This window comes from Austrofundulus limnaeus, unplaced genomic scaffold (genome assembly GCF_001266775.1).
Source record: "Austrofundulus limnaeus strain Quisiro unplaced genomic scaffold, Austrofundulus_limnaeus-1.0 Scaffold43, whole genome shotgun sequence".
In the NCBI taxonomy this organism is placed as follows: Eukaryota; Metazoa; Chordata; class Actinopteri; order Cyprinodontiformes; family Rivulidae; genus Austrofundulus; species Austrofundulus limnaeus.
In genome coordinates this window covers 1909300-1925662 of record NW_013952445.1, presented here as the reverse complement: position 1 = coordinate 1925662, position 16363 = coordinate 1909300, and the positions used below count along the sequence as shown (strand labels likewise).

Here is a 16363-nt window from a genome sequence, read left to right as displayed (position 1 = left end):
GGTATAAACAATATACAGTATTTTTCTTGTTTACATGAATACAGTCTTTTTATTTGTCCTGATGAAGGAATTTATTAGTTAGATACTGATTTAGAGCACCACACCATTTGTCTTAGTTTCCTTTTCAGGGCTTGACATTTATAATCTATTGTTCGACTATTGTAATGTCCTGATTAAAATTGTTTTAGATACATGCCCAAAACATCATGACAACACACAGAAATACCRTTATAAATTCATTAGGAGAGATATTTTCTGTACGAGTTGCCTGCGATTCAGCCGTAGGCCTGTAGTGGGCGAACCAGGCCCTGAAGATRCTTGTATAGAAAAGACCGGAACTTCTGGTTTGGAGCCAGCGCAGCTCTGATGGCTTCTGCATAAGCATTAAAACTCGCTCGTAACCAGATCTGGGTTGTATGGTTCCATATCTCTTCACATTTTAATCTATTCAATATTTATGTGGTTTCGTCTCGATTTCAGTTAAAAAAACACTTAATTTTCTTACAGTGATGTGTATAATATTAAATAATATAATAACAATTTTTTTTAGTTTTAAAATGTCACCTCCAGTGACCATAAAGTTTCCCGAAAAGGCCCCAAAAAAGGCCCACGGACCACCAGTTGGTAATCACAGTTGTTGCTTGTTTGGCAGMTCCTAACACATTTTATTAGTGAGACAAGGAGCACAAACGTCCCTTTTGATCATAAAGGTTGCAGACCTCTGTCCTAAGAGAACTCGACACRAGAGCGCTGCCGTCTGCTTCACAAGTCGTGTCACTCAGAGCTCGCCTGGGGCCCGGGCAGCTGCACAAGTAAGACGAGCAAAAAAAGGCGAGCAAACYGAGCCTTTCTTCCTGAGCCCGGAATCGAGGACTTAAAGCAAGGACACATTACGCAAGAGATCACATTCAATCCCAGTGCCAGCCTCTGAGGCTAGATGATACACATTTAGTGCGTCTGTCTCTCGAGCCCTTGATGTTAATCAACACTCTTTCCAATGCATACTTATGAGTTACAATCTACTCCCCGTGACTTCCCTTTGCTGGTGCAACACGAACATTATGCATCTGACAGGAAAATTAAATCAAACCTTATTAATTTGGTGCCAAAGAAGCATTTAAAGCATCCTTGAAAATAGGACCACCGGATCTTAATGCCTTCGTGTGACGAAACCAGTGCTGTATAAAGTACCACAAAGTGATACTTGAGTAAAAGTACAAGTATCTTACCAAAAAATTACTTTGGTCAAAGTTAAAGTCTCCTTTAGGAATATTACTTGAGTAAAAGTATCTGATATTTTTTGTACTTAAGTATTCAAAGTAAAAGTATTGATTTAAAATGAGCAATTAGATTTTACATAATGATATTTATTAGGAGGTGACCTCCCAAAAAATGCAGAAATGACTGTTGTATGAAAATAATTAATTTATGTTAAATTTAGGATGCACTAGTCCAGCTGTTTCAGTTTATATACATATATCAAGGCTGCTCAAAACTTCTCCCCAAAATAAAAATCTATCTTTGGCTGTGGCCAAATGCAATAATATAATTCATGAAATACAAATACTTCTTAAGTACAGTACTTTTATTTTAATGATTATGTCCTGCTGGAGTGTGACATGATTTGTTTGTGTAMAAACTAATACGGTATCAGAATTTGTATATTTATACTTCTCATTCAACCACAATTAAATTCACTCTAGGAGGCACAATTTACATGGACAGTATTTATTTTTTACAATAACAGTCTGGAATGAAAACAAGCAAATATTAAATTAAAGCAACGACTTTCTACTTCTTGCCTTTTTAAAAAATGTAAAGAGTAGAAAGTACAGATAATTGTGTGAAAATGTAAGAAGGAGAAGTAAAAAATAGGCTGAAAAATAATTACTCAAGTAAAGTTCAGATACCAAAAAATTCTGCTTAAGTACAGTAACAAAGTATTTGTACTTCGTTACTTTACAACTCTGGATGAAACCCCGCACAACTGCTCCTTTATCACCGCGATCGCAACGCTCCAGATTTAATGAACACTGGTATTAGCTGTGACACACAGTCACAATACAGTTGAGGTGGGAGGAACTCGTGCTCAGACAAGTGTGTGCACGCGTGTGTGAAAGGGGAGGTGAACGTGGAGCCAACGGAGGTCTCCGCACTTCATCACCGAGTAAATGGCAGCGCGAGACGTGAACCGCGGCTTCACAGCTGCTTCATGGCGGGTGACATTGAAGCCCACGCTTGAACACATCGCTCATCAAAGCGAATGAGGCGTTCGTTGCTTTCTCGCGCCCAGGAAAAACAATGTCGGCCCCTCTTCAAGCGCACACTTGCACGCCTGGAATGTTGAGTGAGTGGAGATGGGAAATAAAACAATTGAAAAAAAAATGAAAAAAATCCATTTGGATTCGTGCGTTTCTCACGAGAAGCTTAACAGACTGTGACCTTTCCCTGCTTCGTAATGGGAAGGAAACAACAAGACCTCGGTGCCATAAAACAGCTCAGAGTGGAAGCCAACAGTGGTTCTGCAATTAACCTGCCTTAAAACAAACAAGAGGGTTTTGCTTCACCAACAGGCAAACACTTGAGAGGCTTGATTTCCATGGCACGAAACTCAAAAGGCCCACCAGGGTTCAGGCTTTAATCGGTCATTAGTGTGCTTATTTCAGCACAGCTGTGCTGCGATCCATGCATGCGCAAACTCACTTAATTCGATCAAAAACCTCAGAAACTCTAGAATGAGCGAGTATCAAATGTCTCACAAGACACCCCCGCTACGCCCACAACCCCCTGGTCTTTTACCAGACAAAGAGCATTTGTTCTAATGTTGATCATTAAGTGTGGAAGAAGAAAGTATAAACAGAAAGTGACAGAAAAATTATAAATGCCCCCTTTTAGCGTACATAGGCACATCCTACCAAAAGTCAGGTCACTAAGCTTGAACACAAAAGCTCCACTCTTTCCCCTTAACTGTCCTCTTTTCCTCTAAGTGGTACCAGACGTAGGTATTTCTTCATTTAGCCCCGTTCGAATGGAGGCAAGTCGCCATTCTTTATTTATTTTACAAAACGAGCGGCAAAAGCCAAACATTAGGTCATGGAACATTTTCACCCGGAGAAATAACTCACTGCCTTCAGTGAGACATCAAAACCAGTTGAGGCATTCTCCTGCAAAAATATGAGCTGGTCAGGAACTTTCTCAAAGTCAAGTGGTGCGGTGGGACTTCGCTGCTATTCAAATACAACTTTCAGCAGTGTGGCGCACATGCGTTTCCAATTAGGCGCTCGGAGCCGACAGCCCGAGTTGGGCCCCATTCACCCTTTTCCACGATTGACCAAGTCTCAGGAAATGTTAAACAGGCATCGAAACCCATGACAGAGACAGCAGATTTTTCAAAAGCCTTTGCTCTCTAAACAATAATTAAGACGCCGCAATGAATTGATTATGTAGACTGCTAACAAAAAAATAAATAAAAAAATGCACAAAGTCTAAACAGAGAAAAGGGAACGCAATTAATCATAACTTTTTTTTGTGACACATTTACAGCTAAGGCACTTTAGACGAAGCCATTTGTCCACTGGGTAAATGCGTACAAAGCCTACTTACAGTGCAAAGAAATACAATACGTCAATGATGTTGATTTGTGGGGAACCTAATGAGGGTGCATAGTTTACACGAGGCAGTCAGAGCAGGATCTACTTCACTCACAGCAGCAATAACTCCCTGTGAGCCTGTCTCTGCTCAGGCTTCAATCTCTGGGCCCTTAGGAGCTGTTGGAGGACTTTGATGTTCTGTCTAAATGAATTGACTGTGCTGCTTGATACAGCCCCGCAGTCCACCCACCACCCCCCCGCCAATCCTGCCACCTGTGATAAACACCACGAGTGCTCGGCAATACCAAATTTTGGATCGCATGCTCAGAACCCCACCCCCTGCTTTGAGTTTGTAAATAACTGAAGAAATATATATATATATAATTGTTGTTTTCCGCTCGGCTTTATCCGAGTAAAAGCTCTTTGATGTGTGAGGCTGTGGGCAACACTGGGCTGGTTTTTGTTACGTTACAGCCCTGCAACATCSAGAAAGTAAGCCTTTATGTTGGATGCCCCTTCAGGGCATGGTRTTTGTTAGAGCCAGGGCAAAAAAGCAGAAACCTCCAACCCACTTCTATCACAGCACCTTTTATTTCCCCCTTCTCCTCTAAAGAATCAGAGCCAGAAAGCTCTGCATAGATGCTTGTGGGTTCACAGTCTTGATCTGAACAAGATCTGTGGCTAATTCARAGGCATTTGTGCTCAACTTGGATACTGATACATCCACTTAAAAGGCCCCTATCTTGTTACAATGTTTGATTTGATTAAGAATAGGGATGCAAACGCTGAAAATGTAACCCACAGATTAACAGCAAATATTGCATCAATCAAAGAGTAAGGCTGAGGCAGTAATTAATCAATATTTATCCAACCAAGCTTTTTTTTGGTCAGTTCTCATTTGCCTAAATCTAATTACCGTCCAWTCTGCTAAAGTTGAGGCTTAGATTTTGCAGAAATCACACATGAAACATCAGAGTTTAACCTATTACGTCCTCAGATGAAGTAGGAAGTAGGAGTTCTACTTGGCGAAGCCGCCGATCCTCCCACACCTTGGGTTTTTCCCAGCATGTGAGGCGATTCCTGTGCAAAGCCTCTGAACACCCCTCTCTCTCTCTCTCTCTCWCTCKCKCTCTCTCTCCTTCCTCCAGCGACGATGGCGAGCAAACCTGCCCCGGATCGAGCATCTCATTTAGTCGCCGGGCCCCTTTGATGTGAATTCAGAGCTGCAGTGCATATCATTTGTGTTTGAAGGTTCAGCTTCCACAATACAGCCGGGTTTGAAGTTTCACATATTGCAGGTGCTACAATGTGATAATCTGGGAGCCAGTTATGCATTATACATTCCGCCCCCCCTATAAAAAGGACACTGTAAACTGAAAGTGGAATGTGGAAAAGTCGGGGCTTTATGGTATATATTGACACAAACAGTTTGCGAGACTCCGGGGTGTGGGACGAAAACGCTCTTGTTATCTCGAGCATTTCAGAATCAGCTCTACATCTTTACTCAGAAGGGGGTAAATATCCAAATAAACAGAGTAGAATAACATTTGACTAGAGCCTGCTATGCTGATACGAGACCAATTTAGTTGGCTGATCGCTTCTCTCGGGGCACAGGGAGAAGAAGGSCCATGACGGCTCACGTCTTTAGCGAGGGGGGCCAGCAATGAAAATCTCTTTAGCCATCTAATTTCACGAGGGAGTTGATTTGCAGCTCGGGGGGGGGCGAGCCGGATAGCCTCCTCTTAAATAAAACATGAAAAATCACCATCAACACGTGTGTCTTAACTGGAAGGGATCAAACCGAAAGCGTGCCTTTTCTGTAGCCAGATTTATAACGAGAGATGGGGAAATAGCCTGTTGAAAAATTTGCGATTATATTTCTAAAGCCTGAAAAGAAGAAAAGAAGGCGCTAACYGCATCCAGAATGCAGGATTTTCTTCTTTTTATTAAAAAATAAAAAAGGAGACGACGTTGCCCAGAGAAGAAAACCTTGCTGACAGTTAATGTCTGTAAGAGACAGTTTTATGCAAACGCTTGTGATCTTGATAATTAAAGAGTGTTTGTATGGAGGTGCACAGCTACGCGTTTCTCTTTAAAGGATGTTTACTGTCTCTTAAGCACAGAGATGGTGACTGCCTAAGGGCCTGCCTACTTTCTTTTCCCGAGCTCTGTATCTGTCTTTTGATAAATACACACAAAAACACTCATGAGTATATATACAAATTCTGCACACTGAGCTAACATGTTAAAAAACACACACACACACACACACAACAAAGACTTGCTGTTTTCACAGACATCAGCCTCTCAATTAGCTTCTGCACTCATTCCCCCTTCCTTGGAAGAGAATTATTTTTCAGCTGGATGCCTTTTCTTTGTTTATTGTGAGCAGACCGAAGCCTTATCAGCAKCTAATCACCGCATGTCAAATTCAAAGACTTTGCTGCAGTCACATAAAAAAATGTTTAAAAAAGGAGGAATTAGTGAATAATCTTCTAAAGTTCAGATTGTCATTTCAGATTTGAACAATCAACAATTTCTTTTAGATGCTCAAATCTGTCTAACAGCCAGAGAGAAGATCAGCATTTGTTGGATGTAATTTGTTGTGACACGTTAATTGCATCTACTTGTAATTCTCTCTAATTGATGCTTGATRTGTCTCAGGAAATTAGGCCAACTAGATAACACTGTAAATATTATTAATCCTCCCCGCCTTTTTTTCTCTTTTTTCATGGCAGGTCTGATGAATTCACAACAGCCCGAGCTGTAATGTGTCAATGTGCTGTGCAGCTATGCTCTGTATTCCCAGAGCTGCCAGGCAGACAAATCTAAGGTTACAAGCACACCACTGTATATTCAAAACACATTCAGGCACACTGCAGTCAGCCGAGGAGACTAACCTGAGCAATTTTCACAGAGTTCTGGGTAGAACCGCCAGCGTGGTATTCCACCTTCTTTCTCTTGACGATTTCGGTAAACCTGAAATAAAAACAGAAAGTCAAGCTGAAGTTGAAATCGATATCAGTCCAGACAAATTAGCAAAACCTATTTTATTTGTTGTTGTTTTTTATATTTTTGAATATTCTGCATTGTTTCTAGAAAGGAATTACCTATAAAAYTGCAGTAACTACAACAGGCCTGTGTGTGGCRCTGTAACTCTGCTACAAAGATACACCAAAAACAGGAAACAAGGTGTGGAGCGTGGGAATAAAGCTTGGGTRCAAAACGTAAACATAAGCAGGTGGTGTTATGACATCATCAGTTTCTAAATACTATTTTGGGGATTTTAAAATAGGACATATACAAAATCCACTGTTTCAGACAGTAAATCCATTTCGTACTTGGAGTCTCTAAAAGTGCAGAAAATTTGAATTTAGTTTCTCCCAGTGCTATGTTTATACCTTTATATTCTTTTTGGGCCATAGTTTTCAACCAGTTCAGTTTTCTCTAATCTCTTTTACGTTTTYTGAACTATTAGGTCACAGTAYATGCGATGGAACTTCTAAATAAGGTCTGGAATTACCAACTAATCAAAGTGGTCATCTTCATTCTCTTATGTCTCTGGGTCAGACTCAGGCTCCAACATGTACTGTAAGGCTGGATGGACAGGTCTTCCTCTTGTTGACATCTTTTAATTCATTTGTAAATAAAAAAGTTTCTGTAACACTATATAGTCGTAAACCCCTCTATCAAGATACAATGGACCGRTCTGGAAGCTGGAGGGGGGTAGGGTAAAGCACCTCATTTGGATTTAAAGAGACAGCATTAAAACGAGTTGATCTGAGACACACCTCAGAATACAGTGAAAGAGGGGCTTGTGGAGTTACAATAATTAAGACCAAATCATTGCAGTTCMACTTTATATAGAACACAAATGAATGATTTAAATGTGAAAAAGAWGGCTATAACAGCATGATATGTTCACTTTACAGCAAAAATGATCATTCCAAAATGTGTTCCCTTGGGGACAACCACTGTCTAAACCCCACTCTAAATAGCCATTAGCTCAATAAGACTGAATTCATAACAAAGACTGTACAAGCTGAGGTCATATCTCACATATCAGCTTAACATCAAACAGGGTTAAATCTGAGTTGTTTGATGGTTCTCCAAAGCTAATTATAGCATTTTTTTTTTAAAAAAACACATAAATAATCAATAATAAATAACTTGTGTGTTTAGGTTATTAAAACACACTTTACAATATCCTGGCACACCAAAACTGGAGAACTACGCAACTTATATATAGGAAAAGTCCACCTCTAGATGAAACACATGGCAAAGTTTAGAAAAAAACAGTTTCAGACTAAACACAATGAGTCAAAAAAAAAAAAAAAGCATTACCCTGGGGAAGGAGGAGTAAACAAATGCAGGGTTTTCAAACACAGGAACACACTTAGGTCTACAGAKAAATTCTGAATGTAGTTCTATGCTTTTTTGTGTCTTCGCTTCACGTTACCATTTCTAACATAAATAGCTTTAATGTTGCTTTGTAACGTGACGCAAAGCTGGGCCACGCKGCAAGACAGAAATTTTGTCTTAGAAGCTGGGAACGTGAATAATGTGTATTCTCCATAAAGTTCATACAAACAGCCTCCTGAGGGGGGTATCTATATAAACATGTCCACCCTGTTAAGGCAAATGACCCAACATCAAAGACTGTCAAATGAAGGCTGTCCATTTGCATTTGTGTTTACATTTATGTTAAAAACTATACTACTCCCATTGGTGTTGCGTGTAATTTCAGTTCCTTAAAGGATTGCATATCGCTCACCACCTTTCGGTGCAGAACATTAAACTCAGATCATTTTATGTTGAAAAATAATAGAGTGGTTTTAGACGACCCTTGAAATGAACATTATGTGTAACCTAATGGAATGCTGTAAAGGGTCACGCTCAAAATATGTGTTGTGAATGACTCACCGCGACTATTGCATCAAATTATAACTCCGTATTTGTAAAACTGACCAAGTTCTAGCCATATTTTGTATTTGCTAAAGTCAGTTGGCAGCCATCTTGATTTGGATTGACTCCAAAAGTTATCAGTTTTATACATCCAGGGATTACTTTCTGTGAGTTTCAGAAAAATTCGTTCACTTGTTCACTTGTTCACATGTTCGCACACAGGTAAAAACATTACCCCTCCACCTTGGGCTTTCAGCAACAGGCGATAATAATCAGAGCAAAATGAGCTGAAAATGATTCAGTGCGATCCTAAAGTGGTCAGGTGGTTCCAAAGCGTTTCAGGATTTCAAGACATTTTGGGGAGGGAGTTGACATTTGAAAAAGGAGTGAGATGAAATTTGTCTTGGATAGAAATGTGTCACATCATCTGTAAATATTGGCAGGAAAACAGGAGTAATCTGTATGCAAAGTGTGTCGTGACTGAACAACATGTGTGTCAAAGGAGTTCAATACTTAAGCACAACCTGGTTTAACTTGGCATGGCTGAATTTTGAGCTGGTGTGAAAGTAACCTTTACTGGTTCAAAGAAAGTCGACATATCATGTCTCAAGGCAAGAAGTCTACCCAGGGCAGAGTGTTCCTAATAAAAAAAATAAAACTTTTCATGCAAGTGGAAAATATGCTAAGCGGGAGGGGGGAGAGAAATCGTTCCTGAGACACCTGTTTTGACTCCTTGACAAAAGAGGAATTTGAGCACTGTGGGTGTTTATAACATGAAGGCAAGCGAGGGACTCCAGACCCATTTCAAATAGATATACAGCTTCAGAGGATTTGAGAACCTTTTTTTTTCACTAGAAGTATTTGCTCCACCTTTCAGTGCAGACAGCATGAGGCCCTGGTCTCGGAAGCCTAGAAAAATCCCATCCGAAAAGGAGCAGCTGCCTCGAGACCTTTACACCCTCAAACATCATGTGATCCCACAGCAGTGACACCGTAAACRGCCCCCGTGGCCATTTAGGGATAGAAAATCCCTTTCTATCCACTGCAGACCTGAGCTCACTCGGTGATAGGAGGGCGCAGAGGAAAAGAAATTGTTTTGAACAAAATGTCCTCAGCTAGTAACCTCCGCTTTTTAAAAAACCTGCTGGTGTTGTTCAATGGAAGAGCAATTTCAACTATGCCATGAATTCCACTAAAGTATGGTCAGTCTGTTATACAATGAGAGCTGTACAAGAGGCTGCCTGTGACATGCTGGTTAAATGCCACTTTTAACTACAGGCACTGTGCAATTTTCCAATTTCATACCTCCCAATCTGAGACTAATTGTGGCACTCATTTATTTAACTTAGATCAAATCATATCCCAATTAGACAAATCAGGCTACTGAATACAATAYTTGTATTCAGAGGATGTGAGCATCTTCCTCCCAAAGTTAATATCTCCACATCTYAGATTAACACATTCAACAAGTACAGATCGCGCAACTCTGGAACATTGTGTTGTTTACATTCCTGGGGATGGAGCCCCCACCGTTGTTTCCCATCAAGGGAAACATGAGAGCCTCCAAAGTACTTTGAGTGTTCTTTGCTTCGAATGACTCATGAGTTCCTCTTTAACCCCGCTCCTCCAAAACAGAAACAAGCCAAGTAGATTATTTACATGAGGCAATAATTCAAGATTTGCTCCTCTAAGTCTCTTACACGGAGGGCAAGGCGAGCCCATTTACCGAATCCCTCTTCATTCGCCTTTGATGTTAGCCTATCTCGATAAGACCAGATGAGAGCACTGAAATCCCCGTCGAGTGATTTCACAGGAAGAACAAGTCTCTGTTAATCAATGGGAAGATTGGATCTGGATCCTCCGGAGTGGTCCGCCTGAACGTCCTCCCGAGTGTTTGAGTGCACACCGGGGTAATTCATTGTTAATGATCACCGCTGCACCCACTCTCCTACGCACCGTTCGTTCTTATTTAATTGCCTCGTTCGCATTTAAACAGCTTACAAATCACAAGGACAGGCAGGAAAACATGATCAAAYGGCCACGACTGCTAATCAGGGGAGGGCAAGGGAAGAAGTGAGAGGACTGGGGCTCTTTTGGCTGCCCTCCTTCGGGGATTAGGAAGGAGGTGGGTTGTGTAGGAACAGTAAATTATCTCTGCCTCAACTATTGCAGGCAGGTACATTTAAACAGGCAGATCCATCGTCTCTCTATCTGACAGAAGCAGAGATGGAGTAGTACAGCTAAAAAGGCTCTGGTAATCCTAGTTTCAACACAGGCATCTGGAGTGGAGACAAGTCCCGCCATTGATTAGATCCCCCAATCAGTGCATGCATCCTACACCAGCCATCCTTGGTAGTCTGGAGGCAGAACAAGGCCTGATGCACAGTAATTGTTTCCATAGGTCGGGTCGAGAAAAAGCGAAAAAAGAAAACAGCTCGGGGACGTGATGAAAGGGAGATGGAAAGGGTGAGGAATATTGTTGTTTTTCCTCCCCAATTAAATTGTTTGTCAAACCCTTCACAAAGGGTTACGCAGTTTATCTGTTTAAAATCAATACGCTCGTCTCAGTGTGAAAGCTTGTCCCAACACAAGACAGGTCCATTAATTATTCTGTTCTCTGTGCTATCGCTGAGCTGCTCAAGGTTGAGCCTTATCTTTTCTTATTTCAAATCAATAATTATCTTCTACCGTGCTCATCGCTGCCTCTCAGAAAGAGATGTGCTTTTTATTCAATGCCTGTAGAGCCTCCCTCTCKCTCTCTGTGTAGCAACCAGTGAGAAATGCAGAATGAATAGGGCATTCTTTCTTATCACTAAACATTAGAGAAGGATGGGAATAGATGGCAAAGAATGAGGCTCATGAAAGTACTGAACATAAACAAGTCATGATTCAAACATTRATTGTCAGAGGCCTTGTTCCCCAGCTTCTGACAGATCTTCTAACAGACTACGGTGAGAGATTATTATTGATCAAAAGCATTAAGATATTATACAAGCTGCCACCTCATTCCATTTTGGCTAATTCACTTGGGCAAAGCCACCTACTAAAGATCTTATTGTTCCTTATTTTCTTTACAGAGCATTTCAAACTGCAGGTTTACTTKTGGCTCCTAAAGTATCTAAAAGTAGAATGGGAGGCAGAGAACCAAACACCAATTTCTATCCATGAAGCTGACACTCTGTCTATTTTTAAGGATTAAAACTTTCCTTTTTGATAAATCCTATAATTCGGTTTTCTCTGAGCCTGTTTCTGCTGGAAGTTTCTACGTTTTAAAAAGGAAGTCTTTCCTTTCCACTGTCACCAAYGCTCTGCTCAAGATGGGGGATTGTGACAAAGTAAAGATTCAATACAATTTGCTGGCTTCTAGGGGTGTAAATCACCACCTTTATCACGAAATGATATTACATCTATATGTTTGGATGACGATTCAATATGTCTCGATATCACAATGTCTGTCACGATATGATTTCGCTTCAATTCAATTCACAAGTCTGCAGTCAAGACAATGTGATATTATATGCCCATCTAACACAATAACTGTGTTAGATGGGCATATGATATCGATTCACATCGAGCATACGATGACGATATAGATCGATATTTTCATTTTGCCTCAATATGATTGAATCATGAACCATTCAAATTGATATACCGATAGATATCGATGTATTGTTACACCTTTACTGGCTTCCTTGGATAGATACATATACATATGTATATACAGTATATTTTTTATTATTATATGGTATTTCATGATGTACTGGATGCGTATGTATTGTATTATAATATGTGACCCATCACATGAGGATTAAGTCATATTTGGTCAAAATGACCTAATTAAATTTTCAGATTCCTGCTTTAAAAGCTTCATTTTGATACCTGGATCATTCTGATATCATAAGCTTATCCAGAGATATGACTTCATTTGTCTTGTTGGTTACAATAATACAATACTGTTAGGTCTGAATCCTAATTTGATGTAAATTTGTTGAGTCATTTTTGATGTTAATCTAAAGAGGACACCTCAAATATTATTTGTATATTAAGGTTTCCTAGGTAGAAAGAAACAAAACCATTGATAGCTCACATGGAAAAATTCAAAAATTTAAGTCGTGTTTCCTCAAAATCAGGTTTTTTTGTTGCCACTGCTCAAAAAAATGCTTCAAAACATTTTTGACTATATTTCAGACAGTTCATTAAAATGATACATTGAACAGGCATTAATTCATTATATTTTGACAAAATGAAATTTTTGCTCTTGTTTAAATCAAAACCCTATATTTGCCCATTTCTCCAGATTCCACTTTTGGACTTAATCCTCATTTCGATGTGATGGGTCACATATAAGTTAATTCAGAGTAATTTGACTGAATCTGGATCTGAAAATAGATTCATGATTTGAACTTGTTTTTTGTTGGGTTTTTTGTTGTTTTGTTTTGTTTTTTTGTACAGTGCCCTGCAATGACTTTTGCTATGACTTGCAGCCATATAAACAAACTGAACTGAAGTGAATTGAGCATTACATAAAAAAAATGCCACAAGTTTGCTGCAATACAAACTGGATGCACAATTAATGACTACACAATTACATGGTCATAATGGGTGAGTAATTGCATTAGAATGCAGAAACAACAAACRTGCATCCCTTTAATAATCGGCCAATCCAGCAGCGGCAGCAGCCCATTTGTTGGCATTAGCTGAGAACTGCTGTTTGTACTTAATTAGGCTGCACTCGCGGATTAGACGGTGGGGCTTTGAAATCTGGTCATGGAGGATGAGTTCATATTATTTCTTCTGAAATGTCACAGGTTTTTGGCTTTGCGCTGCAGAGGGTGGCRTTGTTTGTCAGGCTGCGCTCTGTGGATGTGGGAGTGACACGTAGAGGGAGAAAGGAGTGGGTAGAAGGGAAGCATGTAAGGGAAGGATGGCGGGGCTTCTTGGTGTCCTCTTGAGGATTGAGACTCGAAAGCACAAAGCCTTTGAGACGTCCTCCTTATCTCGGAGGCTGATACGAGGATCTCGGTGATTCAGAGCGCTCTCCGTGTGAATAATTCCACCGATGCACCCCCCCCCCCCTACTGTGGGGACCATATGGCCCAGTGTGAACTTTAAACACATGGGGAGTGGTGCCGCTCACCAGTCAAGCCTCCCATCTCTACCCCCGCACAGGCAAGGTGTAAAGAAATGATGGGCGCAGATGATGTATCAGCCACCTCACATAAGAGCTGCTGCCATCAGTGGCTTTTCTGTGCAGCTGCCGGGGGATCAAAGATGACTAAAAATAGCCCTGAGCAAGCTTTTCTGAACGGAACACGCTGTATGTACTGTCTGAGACGCGCACCCCACCACCACCCCTTTAATTATAAAACACTCTTTTTAAAAGGGGGGGAGTTAAGGGTGGGGGTGCACATGCACAGAGATTCAGAATATGTTTGTTACWTCCTCTTTGACTTGTGGCGCTTCCTTCTGGCACCACCTGCTGGCAGCAGCCACCAACTAAAACCAGGCATCTGCAGCTCCAGCAGCGAGGAYGAGCCTTCAGCATCAGCCGTCTCTGAACGCATCATAGAAACGTTGAGAATAACAACTATAACCCAGCACTGCAACACGTTTCAATATTTGGTCAATTTCAGCGCAAGTGCAAAAAGATTTCATGCATTTCTTTTTATTTATTTTTTCTTTATTTCTGAAAGTCTCTACGCTTTATAATTCAGGAGGTCTGGATACACAATTCTTGCAGCCGAGTACAGCTCTGTGAGCATGCCAGATTTATGCAAGTGCCCCAAATCGTCAGATCCGCGCCCATCAATAAAACATTCAAAGCAGCGCGGCGGGCGGCCGAACGTGTTTCTGATGTCTCAATTACCAGCTGAGTGCCATTAATCTCCGCTTTCTTCTCGGCTCAGAGGTCACCTGATGGATGGAGGCACATGACCTTTGTCCTGAACAGCAGGGGGCGGGAAGCTGGACAATCATAACAACACCCCCCCTCCCATTTTCTCCTCCTCCTTCCCCAAACCCCAGCATCCAGCAGAGGTTAGTTTAAGTACTGTAGTACAGCACTCAGCCTTAGCAACAGACGAGGGATGTGGGAAATAAAAGGTGGTGGTTGTGTTGGTGGGGGCCGATGGAACGTGTCAACACACTCAGTCAAGCATGAGTGCATCCAGTGAAGTGGCACCACAGCAAGCACACGCAGCCATGAATGTGAATCTGTACACACACACAGAAACACGGGGGGGGGGGGCTTCCAGCACTCTCAATTCGCTTCGTTATTTATTAAAAACGTGAAAATAAAGAAAGAGGAGTAGAGTCAAGTGTGTTTACAGAACAGAGTCTCTCTCTCACACGCACGCTCACAAACCCAGGAGCCAGAGTGTTTAGCATGTACTCAGTGAGAGAGGCCTTTGTTGTTTCCTTCCCAGTAAGCAGATTGAGCTGCACAGCAGCAGCAGGGGTGTGTGAGATGTACACAGACAGCGGGGCGTGTGAGTCGGAGAGGCACCTCCACTGATCTCCTGTGTCGTGTGATGATGTGTGTGTGATGTGTGTCTCAATCCAGCGCTGATCCCCCTGAGTCAGCCCTGTCAGTGATATGAGCCACCCCCCCCCCCCCCCCACACACACACACACACACACACACTCCTCCCTCTCTCCTCTCCTTTCGCTTCGCCATCCGGAATGCTAATAACAGCCAGCCGCTAACGCTGCAGCTGAATTATTCATGCAGCAGAGGGTCACACGGCATAATGAGGAGTTTACTCTCGTTCTGGATGTGATTGTGACGCTGCTAATCTGCATTTAGCACAGAGAAAGAGAAAAATAAGGCGGGGGAGGAGGGGGGGGGGACTACAGAGAGAGAGAGGGAGAGGAGGGGGGCGGAGAGGAGAAGATGAGCGCTGATGAACTTAATTGCTGTGAGCAAACAACCTCTGAAAAGAGTCACGCCATCATCCAGAGATGAGAAAGTAAACAATTAATTATCATTGGACAGAGGGAGTCATAAAACAAATGTTTGAACAGCACTAATAGTCAGGAGTCAGATGATCCCCCACCCTCCCACGAGGTGAAAATACAATCACTGTAACAACGATTCACTAATTTGACACACTAATAATTATTAGCTCCAACATGACATGGTTAGCAATCCCAGGAGGGTTTGGGTGCACGCCAGATTACAACGCTATGCTCGTCCTGAACAACTTGTAACGCCCGGTAATCCTGAAATGAGAAGTTTATTTACTCATATTATTATAATCTGCAGCCAGAGGAGGCGTGTTTTCATTATGCAGACATGGCTCACACCGAGSCTCCTTGGGGCAGAAACAGCAGGCTTTTGATGCCACCTGCTGGACAGACGCGCTAAATGCTCTCTTTCTTATTTAACAGCTACTTATAAAAACATGGCTTTTAAAAAACACTTGATTTGCTTAAAGGAATCCCCCGCCACCTTTCATAGAGTGTTAGACAAAGATCATCACAAATGAGGGTTGCAGCCATTTTAGTGAAACTTTTAAAATACTTATACAAACTTGCAAAAGGTCATCAACACATCAGTGTTAAACTAATAGATAAACAACAAGCTGAACTGGATCTGTTTCACAGATTATCGGTCATGTTTTTACAATAAATTAACTATGTTAATTTCAAATTAACTATGTTAATTTCATTCAACAATCATGTAAAACAGCAGATTTGTACCAGAAAAATTTATAATTTTAAAGTAACAATGATCTAAACCAGACCTGAAGTCAACCTGTAACTTAGACTTTAGCTGGTTGAAAAATGATGACTTCAGCTAGTAATAAAATATATTTATTATTTCTTCTCACTGTCATAAAAAATAAGAATATTTATATTTACCAGTC

The 16363-nt window shown here is 41.2% G+C and overlaps 1 protein-coding gene across 4 annotated transcripts in view; it reads right to left on the bottom strand.

Annotated features, from left to right (window-relative positions):
- Positions 1-16363, bottom strand: part of adkb (adenosine kinase b) — a 166178-nt gene that overhangs the window by 134535 nt on the left and 15280 nt on the right. For all 4 annotated transcript variants that reach the window (XM_014007661.1, XM_014007659.1, XM_014007662.1 and 1 more), the window contains exon 4: positions 6491-6569. In XM_014007661.1, the coding sequence (XP_013863115.1) occupies positions 6491-6569 (79 nt within the window). The remainder of the gene's footprint in view (positions 1-6490; positions 6570-16363) is intronic.